The sequence below is a fragment of the Phyllobates terribilis genome, unplaced genomic scaffold (assembly GCF_046119375.1).
Source record: "Phyllobates terribilis strain yellow unplaced genomic scaffold, ASM4611937v1 Scaffold_1__5_contigs__length_1240528914, whole genome shotgun sequence".
In the NCBI taxonomy this organism is placed as follows: Eukaryota; Metazoa; Chordata; class Amphibia; order Anura; family Dendrobatidae; genus Phyllobates; species Phyllobates terribilis.
Window position 1 is genome coordinate 569229279 of NW_027362761.1, and position 25092 is coordinate 569254370.

The window sequence follows — 25092 nt, forward strand, 5'->3', positions numbered from 1 at the left end:
GGGACTAGTGATCCCATCAATGGCCAGCCCTTCAAATGCCATAAAAATGTGATTAATGAGAGTCCGACTGTTGGGGCCTTCACTGATCTAGAGGACGATGGGTCCCAGTTCTTAGTGGAGGGGTGGTCAAGCATGCATAGCAAGAAAACAACTGCTCAGTAGATTGGACCAGTGATTGAGTAGGTTTCCCATCTTAATGATTGTCCCAAAAAATATTTTTTAACTTTTTTTTTTCTTCCCTTTTCATGGCAGCAGACTAGCTGTAAAAATACTATAATAAAGATCATCAAAAGAGTTATTGCACAAAGTATAAAAAATGTTTTAATATTTTTATATGTCAAGCTAAAATTACCCTACCAGATGCTAATGAAAATTTTTGAAAAAATTCACATAAAAAAACTTGAAGATTTCAGTCTTAACAGTGCCCACCAGAGGAGACAATTGGCTGACACTTCCTGTTTTCTGTAGCTCAATTGTTGGCTTTTCTGGACAGACTGAGGCTGAATGAGCAGAGTCATCTCATTATCGTTAGCAGAGTGAGGAAATAGTGACAGCTGTATTGTACTTTGCTGAAAGCTTTTGTAAGCAGAGGACTTTTATTATCTATAACTGATTGATTCTGACTTTTCCACAGCTGATAAAAAAAATCATCACTAGGCGTCCCATGTGTCAACTGGAAGTTTCTCTTTCTATTCCTAGTAGAACCTAGATTTAGACCCATCGGAATTAATAGAGAAAGTGGATTCTGGTCCACACTAAATAATTCAGCAAGTCTGATTTTGGGTCATGTGACAAATAGGTGAAGAAAGTAAAGGCATTAATATTCAAAATATATTTTTATATATGTTATCGATCACCTTAAAGGAAAACTGTCACTTGATTCATCCTGCCCAAACCACAGGCAGCATGAATCAAAGCCTGGCTGCACAATTGTACAGTTTTCTCTGAAACGCTCCTGTGTTTTAGAGAAAATATAGTTTTAAGATCCAGCCGGGGACGATGGGCAGAGCCAAGACTAGTCCAGCACCGCACTCGGCAGGCTTTGTCCCTCACCTCTCCAGTTGATTTACAGGTCTACTTCACATGTGTACATAGGAAGTGACCAGTTAATCATCTGGATCTGCGCTTCAAGCTGTATTTTCCCTGAAACTTCAGAGCGCTTCAAAGAAAGATTTACTTGACTGCAATCATGTAGCCAGGCTCTGATTCATGGTGCCCATTTTTGGGCAGCATAAACCAAGTGACAGATTCACTTTAAGTTAATAAAAATGCATTAAGTTTCAGTCTGCAATCGTCATTCCTTCAATAATTTTCATACCCCTTGATATGCAATTTGCAGCCTGATCCAAGTTCCAGATTTTTTACTTTTAGGAGTGTCTCTCCCAGTAATATAGGCTGGATGTGAGGTCTATGTGTCTCTCCCAACAATATAGGCTGAATGGGACCTCTCTGTGTGTCTCTCAGTAATATAGGCTGGATGTGAGCTCCGTGTCTCTCTCCCAGTAATATAGACTGGATGTGAGCTCTGTGTGTCTCTCCCAGTAATATAGACTGGATGTGAGCTCTGTGTGTCTCTCCCAGTAATATAGACTGGATGTGAGCTCTGTGTGTCTCTCCCAGAAATATAGGCTGGTTGTGAGCTCTGTGTGTCTCTCCCAGAAATTTAGGCTGAATGTGACCTGTGTGTCCCTCCCAGTAACTGTACTGGCAGTGAAGCATGATGGAAGCAGCATTATGCTTTGGGGCTGTTTTTCGGCGGCAGAAACTGGGGTTTAGTCAAAATGGAGGGAATTATGAACAGTTCCAAATATCAGTCAGTTTTGCAACAAAACCTTCAGGCTTTTGCTAAAAAGCTGAAAATGAAAATTAATTTCATCTTTCAGTACAACAATGACCCTAAGCGACCTTCAAATCACCAAGAGAATGGCTTCATGAGAAGAAGATCATTGTTTTAGAATGGCCCAGTCAGAGCCCAGTCCTGAATCCTATTCCTATCCTATGAAAATGTGTCCGTGATCTGAAGAGGGCCCTGTACACAGGAGATACCCTCACAATTTTTTAGATTTGGAGCGCTACTGTAAGGAAAAGTGGGCAAAGATTGCGAATTCTAGATATGCCATGTACTGATAGATTCCTACCCAAAAAGACTGAATGCTGTCATAAAATCAAATGGTACATCAACAAAATATTAGTTTAAGGATGTATATATTTATGCAACCTTATTATTTTAGTTCTCTATTTTTCTTTTACAACCAGAAAAGGATTCAGTTTATTTTTCAATTGAATTGTTCAGATTATGGGTGGAAAAAGTTCTGAAATTATTTTTTCTTGCAATGATTTTTTTACATGACAAAATCCTGCCAATTGAACAGGGGGGTTTAGACATTTTTTTACATTCTGTACTTGTTAAAAATTCTATTAACTTTTGGATGTGGGGGCATTTTTATTTTTTATTTCATATATGTGTGTATATATGTATATATATATGTGTATATATATATATATATATGTACAGTGCAGACCAAAAGTTTGGACACACCTTCTCATTTCTGTATTTTCATGACTTTGAAAATTCTACATTCACACTGAAGGCATCAAAACTATGAAGTAACACATGTGAATTATATACTTAACAGACTACCTCTTGAAGCTCATCAAGAGAATGCCAAGAGTGTGCAAAGCAGTCATCAAAGCAAAAGGTGGCTACTTTGAAGAACCTAGAATATAAGACATATTTTCAGTTGTTTCACACTTTTTTGTACAATGTGTTAATTCATAGTTTTGATGCCTTCAGTGTGAATGTACAATTTTCATAGTTATGAAAATACAGAAAAATCTTTAAATGAGAGGGTGTGTCCAAACTTTTGGTCTGTACTGTATACATATATACAGTACAGACCAAAAGTTTGGACACACCTTCTCATTTAAAGATTTTTCGGTATTTTCATGACTTTGAAAATTGTACATTCACACTGAACGCATCAAAACTATGAATTAACACATGTGGAATTATATACTTAACAAAAAAGTGTGAAACAACTGAAAATATGTCTTATATTCTAGGTTCTTCAAAGCAGCCACCTTTTGCTTTGATGACTGCTTTTCACACTCTTGGCATTCTTTTGATGAGCTTCAAGAGGTAGTCACCGGAAATGGTTTTCACTTCACAGGTGTGCCCTGTCAGGTTTAATAAGTGGGATTTCTTGCCTTATAAATGGAGTTGGGACCATCAGTTGTGTTGTGCAGAAGTCAGGTAGATACACAGCTGATAGTCCTACTGAATAGACTGTTAGCTGCTTTTTTCTTGCCATAATACAAATTCTAAGTAAAGAAAAACGAGTGGCCATCATTACTTTAAGAAATGAAGGTAAGTCAGTCCGAAAAATTGGGCAAACTTTGAAAGTGTCCCCAAGTGCAGTTGCAAAAACCATCAAGCACTACAAAGAAACTGGCTTACATGAGGACTGCCCAAGGAAAGGAAGACCAAGAGTCACCTCTGCTTCTGAGGATAAGTTTATCCAAGTCACCAGCCTCAGAAATCGCAGGTTAACAGCAGCTCAGATTAGAGACCAGGTCAATGCCACACATAGTTCTAGCAGCAGACACATCTCTACAACAACTGTTAAGAGGAGACTTTGTGCAGCAGGCCTTCATGGTAAAATAGCTGCTAGGAAACCACTGCTAAGGACAGGCAACAAGCAGAAGAGACTTTTTTGGGCTAGAGAACACAAGGAATGGACATTAGACCAGTGGAAATCTGTGCTTTGGTCTGATGAGTCCAAATTTGAGATCTTTGGTTCCAACCACCATGTCTTTGTGCGACGCAGAAAAGGTGAACGGATGGACTCTACATGCCTGGTTCCCAATGTGAAGCATGGAGGAGGAGGTGTGATGGTGTGGGGGTGCTTTGCTGGTGACACTGTTGGGGATTTATTCAAAATTGAAGGCATAATGAACCAGCATGGCTACCACAGCATCTTGCTGCGGCATGCTATTCCATGCGGTTTGCGTTTAGTTGGACCATCATTTATTTTTCAACAGGACAATGACCCCAAACACACCTCCAGGCTGTGTAAGGGCTATTTGACCAAGAAGGAGAGTTATGGGGTGCTACGCCAGATGACCTGGCCTCCACAGTCACCAGACCTGAACCCAATCGAGATGGTTTGAGGTGAGCTGGACCGCAGAGTGAAGGCAAAAGGGCCAACAAGTACTAAGTATCTCTGGGAACGCCTTCAGGATTGTTGGAAGACCATTTCCGGTGACTACCTCTTGAAGCTCATCGAGAGAATGGCAAGAGTGTGCAAAGCAGTCATCAAAGCAAAAGGTGGCTACTTTGAAGAACCTAGAATACAAGACATATTTTCAGTTGTTTCACACTTTTATAATAAGTTTATAATTCCACATGTGTTAATTCATAGTTTTGATGCCTTCAGTGTGAATGTACAATTTTTATAGTCATGAAAATACAGAAAAATCTTTAAATGAGAAGATGTGTCCAAACTTTTGGTCTGTACTGTATATATACATACATACATACATACATACATACATACATACATACAGCTCTGGCAAAAATTAAGAGACCACTGCAAAATTTTAATTTTCTCAGATTTTTCTCTTTATAGGTATATTTTTGAATAAAATGTACATTGTCTTTTTATTCTATCAACTACTGACAACATGTCTCCGAAATTCAAAGCTAAAAATTTTGTATTTATTTGGAGCAAATGAGAAATCGTCAAAATGATAAAAAAAGAAACAGAGAAACAGAGAAACAATGCTTTCAGACCTCAGATAATGCAAAGGAAACAAGTTCTTATTCATTTAGAAACAACAATACTCATGTCAGGTCTGGAGTCTTTCCCTCTGCTTGGTCTGAAAAAAGTACCCTTACTGAGTACCACATTTTTAATCTTGATTTCTTTTAGTGTTTCTTAAAGCCCTAAAGTTGCCATTTGAAATGACGTTAGTTATCTGCCATGTCTGTGATCTGCTTTTTTTCAACAACATTAAACAACTGAATGAACATCCTCTGAGCCCGGTGATTCCATAATTTTTGCCAGGGGTTGTAGTATGGTCAGATGATACCAAACTTAAACTCTTTGGATGTCATAATACACACCATGTTTGGAGGCCAAAAGGCATATCACCCCAAAAACACCATACCAACAGTGATATTTGAAGGTGGGAACATCATGGTGTGGGGCTGTTTTTCAGCATACAGCACTGGCAATCTTCATGTAATTGAAGGATGAATGGACAAATGTACCGAGACATTCTTGAAAAAAATCAGCCATCTACCAGGATGATGAAGATGAAACGGGGGTTTACATTTCAGCACGACAATGATCCCAAGCACACAGAGCAGGAAGCTCCAAAGAAAATAAAGCTACTAGAATGGCCCAGCCAATCACCAGTCCTGAATCCATCAGAACATTTATGGAAGGAACTAAAGCTCGGAGTTCATAGAAAGATTTCATGGAAGCTTCAGGATTTGAACAGTGTTTGTTTGGTAGAATGGGCCAAAATCACACCTGAGCAATGCATGCGACTAGTTTCTCCATACAGAATGCATCTTGAAGCTGTTATCATCAACAAAGGTTTTTGTACAAAGTATTAATGAAATTTCAGTAGGCGTGTTCAATACTGTCAGACAGGCAATCTCTACATGTGTCACAGCTGTCTAGCAGCCGTGACACTTGCAGGCGCGGCGACAGTGAATGAAACGCCGAGCACGCCAAAATACTCGGCGAGCACCCGAGTGTGCGCGCTGGAAAGGGTTAATGATACATACTCAATCAACACTAGTAGCCAGTGAAAATTCTGTTATCCTTGGCAATGCAGCCTTTGGCTTACACCCAAGGCTGCTGCCCACAATTCGAGTGGAAGTTTGAAGGAAACTTCTGGGAAAACCAGACAAAGTAAAGCAACGAGTTCATCAATGAATGTACAGGACACAGACTGATGCCAGCCCTTTCTCCAAGGTCCTGTACTGGAGGACGAACTGCACAATAATGGAGCCTGCATGGAAAAGACATTGCAGAGCTGAAGTTGTGACACAGCTATGTCCTCCTGGAACAGCTGACATTTTCCCCATTTCGGGACTGTCCCGCTTATCCGGACTTGTTGGGAGATATACTTGTACTTCTATACAAACAAATAGAGACTGAGTCAGTCTATTGCTGCTAATGTGAACAATAGGAAGAAGTCTAATATTAGACATAGTAGCAAGTGTAATAATTGTAAGGCTAAGTGCCCACGATGCAGAAATGCTGCCGATCTTTTCGGATTTTACATGCGTTTTTCCTGCCAGGTAGAGACGTATATCCTGCGTTTTTGCATGCATTTCTGCATACGGGTTATCAAGCGTTTTTCCAAGAGATTTTAGCATCACTTGGAAAAGTGCTTGATAACTTGGTCACACTATATAAATCCATGCGACCGGCATGGATTTATATAGTGTGACCAAGTTAACAGTTAAAAAAAGAATAAAAATGGTAACAAATAAAAAATAAACATTATACTTACCTTCCTATGGCCCCCGGTCTCCTGTACGATGCGTCCTTTCTCTTGTACGGCTCGCAGTGGTGTAAAAGGACCTTTCATGACGTCATTTAGTCATGTGACAGGTCACGCGACTGCCGACGTCAGCGGTCGCGTGACCTGACACATGTATAATTGACGTCATGGAAGGTCCTTTTAGACCATTGCGAGCCGTACAAGAGACCGGACGCATCGTACAGGAGACCGGGGGCCATAGGAAGGTAAGTATAATGTTTATTTCTTATTTTAAATTTTTTTTTTTACAGGTACTATGGTACCCGGGTCTGGAGGAGAGTCTCCTCTTCTCCAGACCCGGGTACCATCCGCACATTGAATTGCTTAATATCCACATGTGCACATACAGTCATGCGGATATTAAGCGATTCAATCCAGGTCAATGGTGGCAATTACGCTGCATGTTCCCAAAAATAATGGACATGCTGCGTATTTTTCCGCAATGATAATCCGCAGCGGAAATTCCCGCAGCATGAGCACAGCACATGCGGATTATCATTTTGGGAACATGGGGCACGTATTACCAAGCGTTTTTTAAGCTTTTTCGCTGCTGAAATTCCGCGGCGAAAACGCTTGAAAAACGCATCGTGCGCACGCAGCCTAAGGATTTTTTTTAGAATATAACATAGTATTATAAAAAAAAAATTAAAAAAAGCATCAAATATTAAAAAGAATACATTTAACATACGAACCTGATTTAAACAATAGGTCATTTTCTGATGACACTTCCCCTTTAAACAATCTTTTTTTTTTGCTGTATGCTGTGGGTTTATATTTAATAAAAGACAAATCCCCATCCAGACGTAGCATGTTTCCTCCTGATTGCAAGCTGTTATTGGCTGCGGGAGATTTTGTGAGCGCGGCAATAAAGGCTGACAAGCTGAACTGACGCGACTGACAAACCTCTATGTGACACATTAATAATCTCACATTATTTCCTCGTCCTCGGTTTTTCCCATTGTCAGATTCTTGCTGCAGACCTTAAATATGATTTGGCATTTCATCAAGATCTGTAACCCGACCAAATCTGATTTGCCAGCTTTTATTACGAGCATCCATCCATTAGGGTTTTATAGTCCTCTCACATAGCGGATCTTAATTTCATTGCTCGACCTTTATTGAGTCTTCGTTGCCACAGTGGGAAGAGCCCCTAACGGAGATTGGCAAACGGTGGGTGACGCTGGCTATGAAATGCGATATCGACCATTGCGAGGGGTCTCACCAGCCAGACCAGTAATGTGGAATAGGAAAGCTGGGGGAAACACTAAAATTTGGATCAAATTCTGATTGACCTTATATCAGGTTGTGGACATTATCAATAAATGTAGCAGAGCTGAATATGTAATTTGCTTGATTCCTTTATGTATCATGGTGAACACAGAGCTCTATGTAGTGAATAATGCCAATGCTTCTTTTGGACCTGGCAATGACCCGATCACCGGGTGTCTGCTAGTCACAGATCACATCATGGGGCTGCTTTACCTGTAACTTGTGCTCCTGTGAATGTCCCAGTTACAGTGGAAACGACATAATAAAAACTAGATAATGTCCTCTTTTATGACCTGCAACAAATGTAAATTTAAAGGGAAGTTATCATTGGAAATTCACCTATTATTTAAATTAGGTTTTTGAGTTCTTAAAAATTCTTCAATATTTACTAAAAAAAGATCAAAAATAGAAACCTTGCAATTCTAATATTTTTGATGAGTATGAGTCTAATAAATGACACCGACCACTGGAGCTTTTTTTAGACTCTACCTTCATATGGTTTCAGGAAACAACACATGTACATTAGCAGCAATAAACAGACTTTATCCCTATCTTTTGTATTGAAGCATCTAATGATTGTGTGCAAAGGTCATTGTAAAGGGAAGGGGAGCCTATTGTGATTAATGGATCCTGTGTATTGAGGTGATACCTGCCAATATAATCTTGCATGTGATGATAGTGAACTTGCTGAAAGCTCTTCTTGAAAGGACAGGAAGTATGAGTCCAAAAATGCCCCAGTGGCCAGTATGAAAATTACAAGCTTACTATTTTTTTTTAAATAAAGATTGTGATATGAAAATGATATGAAAATATAAAAAAAAACTAATTTTTTAATATACATTTAACACAATAACCTGATTTTAACAATTAAATATTTTCTGATTACACATTCCCTTTAAATAATAATGCAAATTTACAAGCAGCCCCTGACCCACCCCCAAAAAAGAATAAAAAAGTGATTATTTAGTAAAAAAAATAGTTTTTTTTATTGTGCATGCATACATACCATAAATCTTTTTATATATATATTTGCAGAAAAAGTTACATAAATTACAAGTTAATTTATATACAGTATGTATAAAAACTCACGGTCATAAATCATTAAAATTGCAAAGTGTTAGTAAAAATTAGCAATTTAATGATTATTAAAGTTTTCTCCAGTCTCAAGAATGGAAGGGTTTTCAAACATATAGTTAATTGCTCGTTGCTTAGGTTACTGACCACCCTGCAGTTTATCAGAAGTGGCCAGTTTCTTAAGCAAGAAGCTTGCACCTGCAAGCTCTTTGACGTGATCGCACTGGCCGGCGGCTCTCCTCACCCAAGCATAACAGCTGCATAGAAATACACGCTGTCACACTCGTGTCAGGAGAGCCGCCGGCCAGTCCAAGCATTGCAATGCCATCATCATCCATGTTATATGGCCGTCTGACTGCACCCTCCTGGTCAGTAATGGGTTAAAATGCTCATTTATAGAATTTAAACAGGCTAAAGACCCTAGTAAATACTTATTGTTGCACATGATGTATGGTCATGCTAAGTCTTCCAGGGAATGAGATGCTCTTTCAATGGATCATAAAATAAAAGGACGTTTGTGATATCCACTATATTAGTCGGTCCCAAATAGAACAAATTTATATAAGGTATTGAAGGGAAGTCGTCATCAGAAAAATGAATTTTTTTGCTTAAATCATTTTTTTGTGTTTATTTTTTATTTAAAAAATGTCTTTATCACAAACTTTATTAAAAATTAGAAACCTTGTGCTTTTCACCTTGTGCATTTTTAGACTCAAAATTATTGCTGTTTCAGGAAACAACACATGTACATTAATAGCAATGATCAGACTCACTATAATTTCTATTGAAGCTTCATATGAGCGTGTGCAAAAATCATTGTGAAGGGAGCTGTGACATCGCCTATTGTGATTGGTGGATGAGCTGTGTATAGAGGTGTTATCAGTCATTGTCATCCTGCCTCTGATGATAAGGAAACTGCTGAAAACTCTCACTTAAAGGAAAAGTAGAAGTCTAAAACTGCCCCAGTGGCCGATGTGAAAATTGCAAGATTACTATTTTTTTTTTTTTAAATAAAGATTGTGATATAAAAAAAATGCTGTTTTAAATCCATATATGTGAATTTTCACAGATTGTTTTATATCTATAATTTGTTTTTCACTTTTTTTTCTGTGCGTTTTTTTTACAGATATTGGAAAAACAAGCACTTATCTCCCAAGAGGTTGAGCACCGGCATTCTGATGTATACACTGGCCTCTTCCATCTGTGACGAAATCCACTTGTATGGGTTCTGGCCGTTCGGTTGGGATCCGAATACAGGGAAGGATCTTCCGTATCATTACTATGATAAAAAAGGAACAAAATTCACTACAAAATGGCAGGAATCGCACCAGCTTCCTGCAGAGTTCAAACTGCTGTACAAAATGCACAGAGAAGGACTGACCAAGCTGACGCTGTCACATTGTGCCTAAAGACGAAACAGGAAACATGAAGTGCCAATTGTTATAAAAAAAAAGTGCCCAAATGTGATTGAATAGACATCGGAAAAATGTAACGAAAATCTTCTTCATGATGACGTAGAATGTAAATTCCTGGAAGCCAGGCGGGTCAAACTTACGGGAGTTTTCGAGGGGCTGTAATAAGTTGGATCTTTTCACTCCTTACTCATAGTCCCAAATTAGGACCATAACCAAGGCATGTAATATTCTTCATTGTAATGATTTAAAGGAGTGTTCCTTTTTTTATTCAAAATATGGCTGAATTTTGATATAAATGAAAAGTTCTACAACTTTCTAATATACTTTGTGTTTCAATTCTTCACCATATTCAAAACGTCTGTGAATGTGATCACTCTTGTTTCCAATTGGGGGCCAATAAAACTGTACATAGCTAGTCCTGCTCTGAGCTGAGATGTGGTATCCGGTGTAGACGATGTTCACAGATTGGATGCAATGGTACCCAACTATTAGCTAAGAGCAGGCAGCTCTCATTCACCGACCGTAAGCATCTACCTTGAAAATAAGTGAAGAACTGAAACGTAAAATATATTATAAAGTTGCATAAGTTTTCATTCATTGGATTTATTTATACAAAAATGGAAAGCCCCTTTAAATGAGACATCTTATAGAAATGTGAGAATGGGGTCCTCGGGGGTGGTTCTTAATTTTGGATATCTCTTGCACGCATGATATCATATGTCAGTTTTGGAAGGCTTTGGTTAGTTGGGCTACTGTGCCCGATCAATAAGAGATGAACCAAGCATCTTACAGCCTTAGTGGGACATTTATGCCCAGATTGCCCCCCACTATATCATCACCTCTTAAAATGTAAGGAAAGTGTTCTCCAGAGAATGAGTTTTTTTTTAAATAAAGCGCTCGTTGCCCCTTGAGTTTGACGCGGATGTGATAATCATACGTTTTAATTTTGGAAGTGAAGCTCCTCCTCTAATCCACATTGACTCCATATTCAGTAGACTTAAGCCTGATTCTATATCTTTTGCTACTTACATTTTATTTTTCAATATGTTTCTACAGTTTTCAGAGTAGAAAAAGTGATCTTATTGCTACCAGGAAACCATCAGCAAGCTGCCTTGGCAGATCCATTGATCTTGTTATGTGTCTCTATTTAGGTGCTTAGTAATTTACTGAATAATGTTGTCCAGGTGTGAATGGCTTGGACGGTGGCTATTTGGAAGTTTCACTAATTGTATGGAGACCGTAAACAAGTAGGTAAAATGGACGCATGCTGGGACTTTTGAGCAGAAAGGCGTCAGGGATTATTAAAACATCACACAAAAGTTGGGTCAGAGGTGGTCCTGGGAAGAGTGGGGGGTCTAAACGTCATATATCCTGGCATAGTCGCCAGCTGTCCTAAATTTCTTAGGACTCATGGGACAAAAGGGGTCGGAGATTATGTAAATCTCAGCCAAAAGTGGATGCTCTGGGGTGGGTCTGGGGCATTCTCAGGAGGGGCCAAAAGTTGGTTATTTTTTATGTAAACCGCTAAATATGGGTGGTCCAAATTGGGGGTGGGAGTTTTTGGGAGGGCCATGGGGCGTGGTTGGGACAAAACATAAACGCCCCCAGAAATGTTGGCAACAATGCCCTAGTGATGAATGCAACTAGATTGGCCAACAAACTAATATGTATGTATGCTTGCTGACAGTTTACTATTAGGGATGAGCAAACCCAAACTTAAAAGTTTGGGGTTCGTACCGGACATTTAGTGTCCGGTGCAAAGCTCCAAACACTTCTCCCAGTAGTCAGTTTTAATGTTTGAAGTTCCGATAGAGAGAGAGACAGAGTTCCGATAGATAGAGAGAGTTCCGAGAGTGAGAGGAAGTTCCAAGAGAGGGAGTTCTGAGAGAGAGGGAGTTCCAAGAGAGAGAGGAAGTTCCAGTTACAAAGTTCGGGTCCCCATTGTTTTCAAAGGGGTTCTGGTTCAATTTCGGATACAGTTCTGGTACCCGAACCGAACTTTGGCCTAAAGTTCGGGTCGGGAACCAGAACCCGAACTTCCATGGGTCTGCTCATCCCTAGATAGATGGGGCATATTGGGTGCTGTGTACTTATAGGGCTGCAGGGAAACAAACAGGTCCGAAGCCATTTATAGCAGGATATTACTGTGCCCTCAAAGTATTAAATAGCAGCACCAAAGATGAACAGATCAATCAACAGCAGCTTGCTAATGGTTTCCAAATTGAAATCTATCAAATAATGCAGCGCATAAAAAAAAAAAATTGAAGTTACTATATTTTATATTTTCGGATCCAGAGTCAATGTGAATCTAAGGCAGAGCTGCACTTTAATATTTGTACTATTTTAGTGACGCACCCCTGGGCCTGTGTCGCGCAGCGTTGCGCACGCGGGAGCTTACCCGGAGCCGGATCTGTTGAGGGTTGTAGTCTCGTGGCGGTGACCCGGTCCGTGCCCAGGGAGTCAGACTAAGTGGCGCTGTATTAGCGGTAGATGTTGTACGACTACGCCACCCGTTGAATGCAGCGAAGGAGCTGCCGCTGCAGGGCAGACCGCTGAGGCCGGTGGTAGGATTGTGCAGCGTGATAGTATCACCCCCAACGGGAGGGGTATGGCCTCAGGGCAGCCGACGTGGATGATGGGGGTAGCAGGAACCACTCGGAGACGGTACGGTGTAGTTCAGGGTCTTTACTGGTGACAAAGATAGACCCTCCCGGAGTACTGGCTAGCGATTGGGGCCTGGTCAGTCCTTGAGCAGATGGGATCTCCCCTGGCCAGGCGGAGTTGTAGGCCTCCCAAACTAACTGTACTCTTCTGGCTACCTTGCTAGAGGCGGGTATAAGTAGCCCACGTCCCTGAGTGTACCGTGTGGTGCTCACCCGTATGGCCGGTGACTCGGGGGCCTTCTAGTAGCTTCCGCTCCACGACGGCGGTGCTGGTCCCACGCGTGTGACCGTGCCTTCGGGTTTCTTGGCCAGAGGACCTGAAATCCCCTGCCGGTCGGTTTCTGCTGCTGGATAGGAGTTAGTCACCACAGCCTCGGACTCCGGGTCCAGTGATAGCTTCTCAGTCAGGGCGAGCTCTGCAGCTGCCAGCCCCTGACTCCTTGTAGTACTGCTCCCACGGAGCTCCTGTTGTTTCTTCCTATGCTGCTTCTCTTCTCTGTCTCTACTTCTTCTCTACTGACTAACCCTGCCTCAGCCCTAGGTTTATATAGGGGAAGTTCTTCCCCTCCCAGGACTGGGCAGGAGGTGTGGCATGCACAGGATCCCTGACCAAGAGACCTCCCACCTGCTCTCAGACATAACATTGCTGATACTGTGGAAACCAGACCCCTGGGGTGCCACATTCCCCCCTAGTGAAATTTAGTACTCCGGGACTAAACATATTTTTAAACATAACAAGGTATAAACAATAATAGTACAATAAGAAAAACATATAAAGATAGTCACGGCGTGTCCGCAACCGGGTGCAGTTTTTGAAGAAAAGCAAGGTGTCCATTTCACCAAAACAGGGAGACGTAACCAGGTAGGGGTCTGTCCTGCCCCGAGTCCTTAACAGTCTTTAGTCCATTCCTAGGTTACGCTCCAACCATGTACAAGGATTCCCGGTAAATGCACCAAGGACTCCTATAAATAACTAGAAACACATAATTATACACAAGCAACAAGAAAAACAGGTAACCACAAATAAAATAATTTATACACTTCAAATCCTCCAACGTGCGGGTAACTGGCCTCTAGTGGCCCTAGTGGACCTACGGAGCTGACTGTCTAGCCCTGAACTACAGGGTGTAGGAGCTGTCAAGGGTAAACTGGGCAGCTGTCTACCGGCTCTTTGGCTCACTAGGGGTACGGCAGGCTCACTATAAGCAGAGGGTTGATCCTCCTGTTCTGCTTGTGTGGAGTCTTCTGCCTCCTGGACCGGCTGCTCTTCCAGCTCTACCTGTTGCTCCGTAGGCACTTGGGATGCTGGTTGGAGGAACGTGAGGACGGGTACCACAACTGCACCATTGACTTGAGTCCAGGACCGAGGGAAGTCTCCGAGCACAGTACTAACCATATCTTCCCTTTCCTCTACGGGTCGATGGTCTTCTTGTTCCTCTTCAGGGTTCCGTAGCTGTTCAGGACACTTCTTCAGGTGATCCCGGGATACAATGGCTATGGTCTCCCCTCCGTCTTTTCTGATGGTACAGACTTTCGGGTTCTCGTGGCTTGAGGGCAGTACGGTGTACGGGTCCTTCTCCCACTGGTCGTCCAACTTGTGGAGCCGTCTTTTCCTCTTCAAGACCTGCTCTCCGGGTACCAGGAGAACAGCGGGAAAATACTGGTTGTAAGTTTTCTCTTGTCTTTCCCTAGCCTGACAGAGACTTCGCTCCACGCTCTCCTGTACTTTCCGGTACTGCTGCTGCCTCTCTGTGTCCCAGTCTGCTTCTGGTGAAGTGTCCTCGGGTGTCAGGACTCCCATTTCCAGGTCAACAGGTAACTTACCAGGTCTCGCCCTCATTAGGTAAGCCGGGGTACAGTTGGTGGAACCTACCGGGATGTGGTTGTATAGGTCCACCAGATCGGGCAGCTTCTCAGGCCACAGACTGCGTTCTTCCAGGGGCAACGTTTTCAGGAGATCCATTACCACCTGGTTCATTTTCTCACAAAGTCCATTAGTTTGCGGATGATAGGGTGTCGTCCTTATCTTCCGGCAGCCATACAGATTGCAGAATTCCTGGAAGACCTCCGCTTCAAAGGCAGGTCCTTGGTCCGTCAGCACTTGGTCCGGGTACCCGTGTGGGCGGCAGAAGTGCTGCTGGAAGGCTCTAGCTGCTGTTTGAGCCGTTAAGTCCTTAACGGGGACGACAACCAAGAACCGGGAGTAATGATCCACAATGGTTAACGCGTAGACGTAGCCACTTCTGCTTGGGGTCAGTTTTACATGATCCAAGGCTACCAGTTCCAACGGCTGCCGGGTGACGATGGACTGCAGGGGAGTCTTCTGGCTGGCACGGTCCTTCCTTCTTAGGTTGCACGGGCCACAGTCTCTGCACCACCTCTCGATGGTTCCCCTCATGCCTACCCAGTGGAACCGCCCACGCAGCAGGAACTCCAGCTTCTTCCATCCGAAGTGTCCAGCCCTGTCGTGGTATGCTTCCATCACCATGGCTGCGTCTCTCCGTGGCACCACTACTTGCCAGATTAGTTCATGCGTCCGGGAGTTAACCATTCTACGGCACAACTTCCCCTTGTAAAGGAACAGTCGACTCTTCTCAGCCCACAGTTGCTTGGCTTCCTCCGGAGCGTCTGGGTCAAGGCGAGCCTCTGGCCGAGTCAGCATCTCCTTCACCAGCAGGGTCACTGTCTTGCATTTCCTCCCAGTTGTAGTGAGGCAAGGGGTTAAACGTAGCGGCTTGCTTACTCCTTACCCGATGGGAATACTGGATAGTCCCATGACGGTGGAACGCGGGGAGTTCGACTTCTTCCAGTCCCTCTGGATCTTCTCCTACGTCCGGTAGGTTTGGCATCCTGGACAGGGCGTCCGCGTTGGTATTGGAGCGTCCTGCCCGGTATTTGATTGTGAACTCGTAGTTGGACAGACGGGCCATCCATCTCTGCTCTAGGGCACCGAGTCTTGCCGTGTCCAGGTGTGTCAACGGGTTGTTATCCGTGTACACGGTAAACCGGGAAGAAGCGAGGTAGTGCTTAAAGCGTTCGGTGACTGCCCACACCACTGCCAGGAACTCTAGCTTAAATGAGCTGTAATCCTCAGGGTTTCTTTCGGTGGGTCGCAGTTTTCGGCTAGCGTAAGCGATTACTCGTTCTTTCCCCTGCTGGATCTGGGACAGTACGGCTCCTAGCCCGATGTTACTTGCGTCGGTGTAGAGGATAAAGGGCTGGCTGTAATCAGGGTACGCCAGAATTTCATCCCCCGTGAGGGCCATCTTCAGCTGGCGGAAGGACTCTTCTTCTAACTTCTCCCATTTGAAGGGCGGCTTCTGGTTCTTGGCCTTCCGGGACTGGCCTATCAGGAGGTCCTGCATAGGAGCTGCCTTTTTGGTGAAACCGGGGATGAATCTGCGGTAATAGCCTACCAACCCGAGGAACTGCCGCACTTCCTTTACACTGGAGGGACTTGGCCATTCCTTAATTGCGGTGATCTTATCAGGGTCGGGAGCCACTCCGTCAGCGCTCACCACGTGTCCCAGGTACTGCACCTTTGGTTTCAAGAGGTGACACTTGGAGGGTTTTACCTTTAAGCCGTAGCTTGCCAGAGCTTCGAACACTTCCGCCAGGTGTTTCAGGTGGTCCTCATAAGTCTTGGAATATACGATGACATCGTCCAGGTATAACAGGACCGTCTCGAAGTTTCTGTGGCCCAGACAGCACTCCATTAATCGTTGGAAGGTTCCCGGTGCGTTGCAGAGTCCGAACGGCATACAGGTAAACTCGCTAAGTCCCATCGGGGTGGTGAATGCGGTCTTCTCCCGGTCCGCCTCTGCTACAGGAACCTGCCAGTACCCGCTAGTGAGATCCAAGGTAGAGAAGAAGTTAGCAGATCTTAAAGCAGCCAAAGACTCCTCTATCCTTGGTAAGAGGTACGCATCCTTGCGTGTGATACGGTTAATTTTCCGGTAATCTACACACATCCTCATGGTGTTGTCTTTCTTTTTGACTAAGACTAGTGGAGCTGCCCAGGGGCTACAGCTATCCCTGATCACCCCAGCCTCCTTCATGTCCCTAAGCATCCCCTTGGCGTGTTGGTAGTGTGCAGGGGGTACGGGTCGATACCTCTCTTTTATGGGAAGATGGTCTCCCGTGGGGATGTGGTGTTCTACCCCCTTGACTCGCCCAAAGTCTAACGGGTGTTTACTAAACACTCTCTCGTACTCTTGAACCACCCGATAGACTCCCTGTTTCTGGTGTGAGGGAGTGGAGTCAGTACCCAAATGTAGTTGCTGACACCAGTCCTCCATTGTTTCTTTAGAGCCGTTACCTTCCTCCGGGGAAGATGGAGGCAAGGGTTCTACGGACTGTATGGAATTTTGATTGATGGTATACAATTTGGCTAGCGTGGCATACCGGGGCAGGTACACTTCCCTCTTCCCGATATTTATTATGCGAACGGGCACCCTCCCATGGCGTACATTGACCACCCCCCGTGCTGTCAAAATGGTGGGCCTACTGTCTGAGTAAACTGGTTCTACCATTGCCTGGTAATCTCTACCTCTCAGACCAATAGCTGCCCGGCACCAAATCATCATTTCACTTTTTGGGGGCATGGCAATAGGGAAAGGGTCACACATTCTTACGCTACCAATCTCACCACCGGAGAGTTCTATCTGTTGCCGTCGCATCAGTGCCCGGATCTCTTTCTGGAGCACTCGCTGCTGGCCGGAGCTGGCGTTCTTGGCAACCTGTTGTAAAAGGAAAATCACCTCTGCAAGACAATTTTCAATTACATTAGTTCCTAGAGTTATCTTTGGGTGACTCTCGTGTTTGTCAATGTCTACAATGATCAGTCCCTGTGCTGCCAGTTCGACTCTACCGATTTTAATGGTCACCTCTTTAAATCCAATCTGTGGCACGGGCTGACCATTGCTGGCGATGATACTCAAGTCGTCGTCAGGGTAGCGGGTGATATCCGAGTCATTCCAGTACTGCTTGAAGAGCACGTACGGGATAGTGGTGACCTGTGACCCGGTGTCCAATAGGGCACTCAGGGATGCCATCCAGTACCACAGGCAAGACTGGACGTCCTCCCACATATCTGTCGCGCCAGTTCGATGGGCCTGATGATCTTTTTCCTGGGGTTTGGCCCTCTACCCCAGGTTGTGCCAGTTTAAAGGACAGTACCTTGCCATATGTCCGGGTTGATTGCAGCGGCGGCAGATGGGTTGTCCGTCCTCGTTGTATCGGTCGCTGGGTCTTCCTCTGGCCGGTGGGGTCCTCCTTGGTCGACGCCACGGGATGTCCTCCGGTCCGGATGCCAGCTGGATCTTCCCTGGAGTGGAAACCTGTAAAGACTGCACAGTTCGGGTTAGCGCGGCAACGCTTTTAGCTAGCTCTTGGACCTGATGGTGCAGGTCTGGAGCCGGGTCATTGTTCAAAGCCTGCGCATCAGCTCCCACAGGCCCTGCCGACAAGGGTGCCGCCTCCTGGTGGTAAGTGGTAGTGGGGCGTCTGTGGGTCACAACGCCACCTGGTGCCGGTTCTCGGAGCACCCGGATGGCTCTGTCCTTGAACTGTGCAAATCCCAGATGAGGGTCCTGTAAGGCCATTGCCCGCAACTGGGTTCGGTGGGCATTGCAATATAAACCCTCTATAAATTGTTCAGTCAACAGCCTGTCCTCGTCTCCCACGCCGTCAGGGTCGGTCTGCTTAATGGCTCTCAGGGCCTCTTGTAGGTTCAGGGCATAGTCCCTTATACTCTCATGTGCCCGCTGTTTGCACCCGTAGAATCTAAGCTTGATCTCGGCTGAGGTGCGGGTATCAAAGGTGTCCCTCAGCCGGGTTAGTATCTCTGCGACAGTCCTCCTCCCAGGTGGCCAGGACTTTACCTCCCTTTGGGCTGCCCCGGTTAATTGGGCCACCAGGATGCTCACTTTTTGCTCCTCTGTGAGGGGATACACCTGGAAGAGGCTATCCAGCTTTTCTCTAAAGTCATGCAGGGTATGTGACTCCCCTGAGTACTGGGGTAGCCAGGCTGCCCCCGGGATATAGGGCATGGTGAAAGGCATGACCGCAACGGCGGTGGCGCTGGCGGGGGTTGAAGCGGTGAAGCTCTCCTCCGTATCCGACATCCTTCTCCCCCCTAGTGGACCGTGGCCTACCTTGCGATGATCCTCTTCCGTAGGCCGCGGCTCCGCAGTGGATCGTCAGGGTTGAGGACCTTCCGTCGCGCTCCTGTGACGTCAGCGTCTGCTGGGCTCCTTCCAGGACCTTACGCGACGTCTGGACGTGAGGCGGGGCTTCAGTTCTCGCGCGCTTTTGGAGTCCACGCCCCTCTTCTTCCCGCGCGGCGTCTTCAAGATGGCGTCCAACGGCGGGAAAACTCCACGGAAGGCGGGAAGAAGGCTGAAAATGGCGCCGGATGGCAGGAATCTTCACCGATGGCGGGAAGAAGGCTGAAGATGGCGCCGGATGGCGGGAATCTTCACCACTGGTAAGTTTGAACAGTCTTTTTCAGGCACGCAGTACCCGGTGGTTGCGGGCACGAAATCCTGCCGACTACGCCAAAAGTTGACGCACCCCTGGGCCTGTGTTGCGCAGCGTTGCGCACGCGGGAGCTTACCCGGAGCCGGATCTGTTGAGGGTTGTAGTCTCGTGGCGGTGACCCGGTCCGTGCCCAGGGAGTCAGACTAAGTGGCGCTGTATTAGTGGTAGATGTTGTACGACTACGCCACCCGTTGAATGCAGCGAAGGAGCTGCCGCTGCAGGGCAGACCGCTGAGGCCGGTGGTAGGATTGTGCAGCGTGATAGTATCACCCCCAACGGGAGGGGTATGGCCTCAGGGCAGCCGACGTGGATGATGGGGGTAGCAGGAACCACTCGGAGACGGTACGGTGTAGTTCAGGGTCTTTACTGGTGACAAAGATAGACCCTCCCGGAGTACTGGCTAGCGATTGGGGCCTGGTCAGTCCTTGAGCAGATGGGATCTCCCCTAGCCAGGCGGAGTTGTAGGCCTCCCAAACTAACTGTACTCTTCTGGCTACCTTGCTAGAGGCGGGTATAAGTAGCCCACGTCCCTGAGTGTACCGTGTGGTGCTCACCCGTATGGCCGGTGACTCGGGGCCTTCTAGTAGCTTCCGCTCCACGACGGCGGTGCTGGTCCCACGCGTGTGACCGTGCCTTCGGGTTTCTTGGCCAGAGGACCTGAAATCCCCTGCCGGTCGGTTTCTGCTGCTGGATAGGAGTTAGTCCCCACAGCCTCGGACTCCGGGTCCGGTGATAGCTTCTCAGTCAGGGCGAGCTCTGCAGCTGCCAGCCCCTGACTCTTTGTAGTACTGCTCCCACAGAGCTCCTGTTGTTTCTTCCTATGCTGCTTCTCTTCTCTGTCTCTACTTCTTCTCTACTCACTAACCCTGCCTCAGCCCTAGGTTTATATAGGGGAAGTTCTTCCCCTCCCAGGACTGGGCAGGAGGTGTGGCATGCACAGGATCCCTGACCAAGAGACCTCCCACCTGCTCTCAGACATAACATTGCTGTTACTGTGGAAACCAGACCCCTGGGGTGCCACATTAGCAACAGAGGAATTGTTCGTTTTCACTTAATGGAGGATGACGCTGAAAATATTTTATAAGGAAAAAAAACACTGTTTTCATCCCTACATCTGCTGCTATTATTTATTGTCACAGGTTACGTTAACAATCAGGAGTCTGTATATTGATCGTGTAAATCGATTTGCAGGACGCGGTCCGGTGACCATGTCACGGATCAGTGGTCATCAGATGGGAGTCCTGCGGGAACCCGGTTCCTCTTTTAATTATCCGGTCTTGCGTGTAACGTCACCGTTGCGGCGTAACGCGCCAGGTCAGCTAATCATAAAAGGAGCCATGGATGCTAGTAGGTAAGAGGTGGCCCACAAGGCTCCAAAATGGCCGGCCCAGAATTCTGACCTGGTTGCTGCACCAGGTCCTGCAAATCGACTTATACCATCTTTGCTTTCCATCATCGCCGTCAATCCGACCAAGTAGTACATTTTGTCAGGAATGTTCCGAGCTCGAATGTAGACGTAATAATTCCATCTATTCTGCACAATTCTACACAAAATATTTGATATTTATTTTGTTTTTTTTTTATATATATATATATATACTCAGTCCCTATTAATAATTTTTCACTGTTTGGAAAACATTTAGGTCATTGGCTCTTCTTGATTTTTTAGGCACATTTTTTTTTTTTTTAAGTCTGATAAATGCCACAAATCATGTGTGATTTTGTGTGCCTACCGCTTCGTTCATTAGATCTATTAGTCCTGTATTGCTGATATGTGACTACTACTCTCAATGGATAGAGTGGTGGTCATGGACGCACACTACTGCTCCGTTCTCCCTTGTTCAGTGATAATGGTGGACCCCCAGATATCATACATTTTTCAGCTATACTGTAGACAGAGATATACGAAGACATGTTCTATAGTAGCCCAATGGCCGTAATTATCATGTGACTGTCCTGGGAATATAGCAGTGGGGTATGTGCATTACCCCAATTTTTGGATCTTCCTACCAGTAATACTGGTGCCTATCTTTAATATAATATTATAAACATGGGCACTTTTGAGTAGGAACCATGGACGTTCAGGTTGGTCGCGTTCGACCAAACTTTAGTCCAAAGTTCCGTCCGGGTGCCAGAACTGTACCCGTACTTGAGCCTGAACCCACATAGAAATCAATGGGGATCTCTCTCTCCTCCTGAAGAGGAGAAGTCCATGTTCAGGGTTCAGCAGCGGACACTAGGTGTCCAGTAGGAACCTCGAACTTTGCAGTTCAGGTTTGCTCATCTGTACTTGTGACTATGTCTGGCTGTGGCGAGGCTGCCCAACAAACCCTCTGCCATGTAAAAGGCCACGAGTCAGAGGTGCAATGGATGCCGTCACACCCAGAACCCTGAGGTTTCCCAAAAGGTCTCTTTGGCCCATGTCAGAAGACCAATACTAATAAAGACCCGCCATTGTCGGGGGTCATGTTGGAGATTTTCCATTAACTTCAAGTTATTCCACTGGCACCAGTAGCAGAAATAGCCATTACCATCGAGCAACTCAACCAGCGCTTTGGTGCGACCGGCAATATATTATATTTCTTTAAAGGGTTTTTCCGCTATAATTTGGGATGGTATGTCGCTAGGAGAAGCCATCACTTCCTAACCAGTGTTGGTCTGACTGACAGGACCCCTGCCAATCCTTAGAAAGAAACCATAGAGATCAGCCGCCTCTCAGGTGGCTTTTGGACCTCTCGTACGCCAAGGCCTGGACAGGGCTGCTGAATCTAAAACCCCCATAAATTTGCTTGGCAAAGGTCCATAAAGAAAGTATGGTTCCGAATGGGTCTGAGGTGGACCTGGGGGCATTGTTGTAACTACAGTATTGATCTCAGTCAGGCCGGGCCTTACAGATCAGAATAGATAATCTATGATTTTTGTTGTAGCACTAAAATATATAGGGGGAGATTTAGAATCCCATCTAAAAGAAAAACTGCGTTTGTCACCCATGGCAACCAATCACAGCGCATCTTTCATTTCTGAAGTCACTCTTAAAAAATGAAAGTTGCGCTGTGATTGGTTGCTGTGGGCAACACAAATAATTTTCATAGATTTTTCTTGAGAATCTTATGATGTGTGTGTGTTTTTTTAATTTATTCCCAAATCTGAAAATTAATTAAAGCATTGTCCTCCTCAACCTCAAAATGATTAGCAGCGCTTATGTTACATTTCCTCACAGAAATCCTGTGTGGGGTTTTTTTTCTGCTTTGATGCGGCGGCCATTTTGCGCGCCATATTGATTCATCTCTTATAGATGAATGGTAGAACTGACATTTTGTCAGAATGATCTGTCAGTAACAAAACAACGCTTTTAATATGAGTTAACGAGAAGCCATTTTAAAGTTGACAGGAAATATGGCTGTACTTACTGTCACACAAAATGGCTGCACTTACACAAAATGGCTGCCATGGCTAAATAGAAAAAAAAAGCCAATATCTCTGTAAGGGAATAAAACATTATTACCAAATGTTGACTGCTAATATAAAGATAATTTTTACGTTTTTGGTGAAAGTTCTTATAATACAATTAAATTAAATCTACTCTATAATTAAAAAATAAAAAAACATGGAGGGTGTTGTATTGAGACAAAAACTTCAACATATGCTCTATAATTCCTTATAATTTTTAGTACTTAATTCCGGAGAGCTAAAATGGCAAATCAATGATCAATGCATGGTTACAGATGGAGTCTTCTTTATTGCAGCAGCTTAAAGGTGTTTTTTTGCTGTTACGTAAACCAAGTTTAATCGGTTTAAAATAAAAAGTTGTGCAACTTTTAAATATATTTTGTGTTCTATTTTCTCACCGTTTTCAAGATCTCTGCTTGCTGTCAGAGAATGGGAAGCTTTCTGTTTATGACTAGCCCTGCCAAGTCCTGCTCCTTACAAGAAAATCCTCTGCACTTGTTTCAGTGAGACAAGTTTAGTAACAGTTATCCGGACCTAGATTTAAAGGGGCTGTTCACTATTAGAAAACCATGGCAGCTCTGTTCATATGTCCAACCCCTTTAAAATCCGCTATACATCCATATATCCGCAATTTCTGTCTGACATCTAAAGGGTTAGTCCCATCTACAAGATCCTATCCCAATATGTAGAAGGAGTAATAATAATAATATTAGCAAATACCTCCAATTAGAAATGTAGTTCTTCTGATTTGCTATGTCACTTACCCCATGTGCAGGGCATTGCAGTAGCTTAGGTATCCGTGGTTACGACCACTCATATAGTGACAGTTAGTTGTTAGTGGTCGTAACCATCGATATCTAAGTTACTGCAATGCCCTGCACATGGGGTAAGTGACATAGTGAATCAGAAGAACTCTACAACATTTCTAATTGGAGGGATTTGCTAATATTATTACACCTACTACATATTGAAACAGGACCTTGGAGATGGGAATTCCCATTTAAGTGTCGAAATCCCAGGCGGGTGTCCAATCACAGGGTACCAATGGTTGCTGTGGCAGACTGAGGCCTACTGGAGGCCCCCCATCACCATGAATTCTTTCCTCCTACAGAAATATTGAAATATAATGCAATAAAAAAGCGATCTAAACATTGAACACACCTCTAAATTATACCAATGAAAACAACATCTTGAAATGGCAAAAAAAAGCCTGCACGCAGCTCCATTGACAAAAAATAATAAAGTTACAGGTCTTAGAAAATTGGCAACAAAATCCCAAATTCTTTTACAACGTTGTGAAAATTTTTTTGTCTACTAAAATATATATAAAAAAAAGACTATTTACTTCACTCTGGACTGTAAAAAAAAAAAAGAAGAATGGCGGAATTGTATTTTTCACCTCATTTGGATTTTTTTACCCACTTTTTCTGTACATTATATGATAAGATGAATGACCAGAAACCCAAAATTAGCATAATTATGGGTCCGCAGCATCACGGGTGGATTACGTGACCCATAGGGAAATACCACTCCAAAAAATGTATGAAAAAAGGAGTATATGGTATGAACAATCAAAAGGAAATGTTATTATTTACAATACAATAAATCACATGCAATAAAACCATTTAAGAACAGGACAGGTAGAGATGAATACCAGCCATACATGATTTGCTAGTTTCCACAGTTGTGCAAAAAAGTGCAAAGGGATTTAAAGTGTCAAACAATTTATTGGCTAGATCCTTGGTAAATATATATTGGGAAACATACCGGCTAGACATCCAAAGGGGAAATAGTGCTTACGTAAAAAATTACCAATTACTATATTGTAGTATGCCCAATGGCAATTTAAAGCATTATCAAAGCATTCTTACCCCAATGGAGGCTGGACAGGAACAGAACAGGGTGGAGATGAACCCCCACAAGCCCCCGACGCGCGTTTTGCATGACTGGATCCTCGCTTTCTCAAGCGGAGGTATTTTGTGTATATTTTTCATTATATCGTAAGATGTAGAAGCAAAAAAAATAAATTATGACGGAAAAAAAAGTGCAATATGAAAATTGTCGGAAAGGAAAACGATGGATGGTTGTGGCAGTCCTCATAAACAGTACCTTATTTTTGG

General features: G+C 44.2%; 1 protein-coding gene across 1 annotated transcript in view; it reads left to right on the forward strand.

Annotated features, from left to right (window-relative positions):
- The window catches only part of ST8SIA3 (ST8 alpha-N-acetyl-neuraminide alpha-2,8-sialyltransferase 3), a 47244-nt gene extending 23532 nt beyond the window's left edge, over positions 1–23712 (forward strand). Inside the window, exon 4 of the mRNA XM_073681017.1 lies at positions 10031–23712. Within this exon, the coding sequence (XP_073537118.1) occupies positions 10031–10313 (283 nt within the window). The 3' untranslated portion in view covers positions 10314–23712. The remainder of the gene's footprint in view (positions 1–10030) is intronic.
- The last annotated feature ends 1380 nt before the right edge of the window (positions 23713–25092 follow it).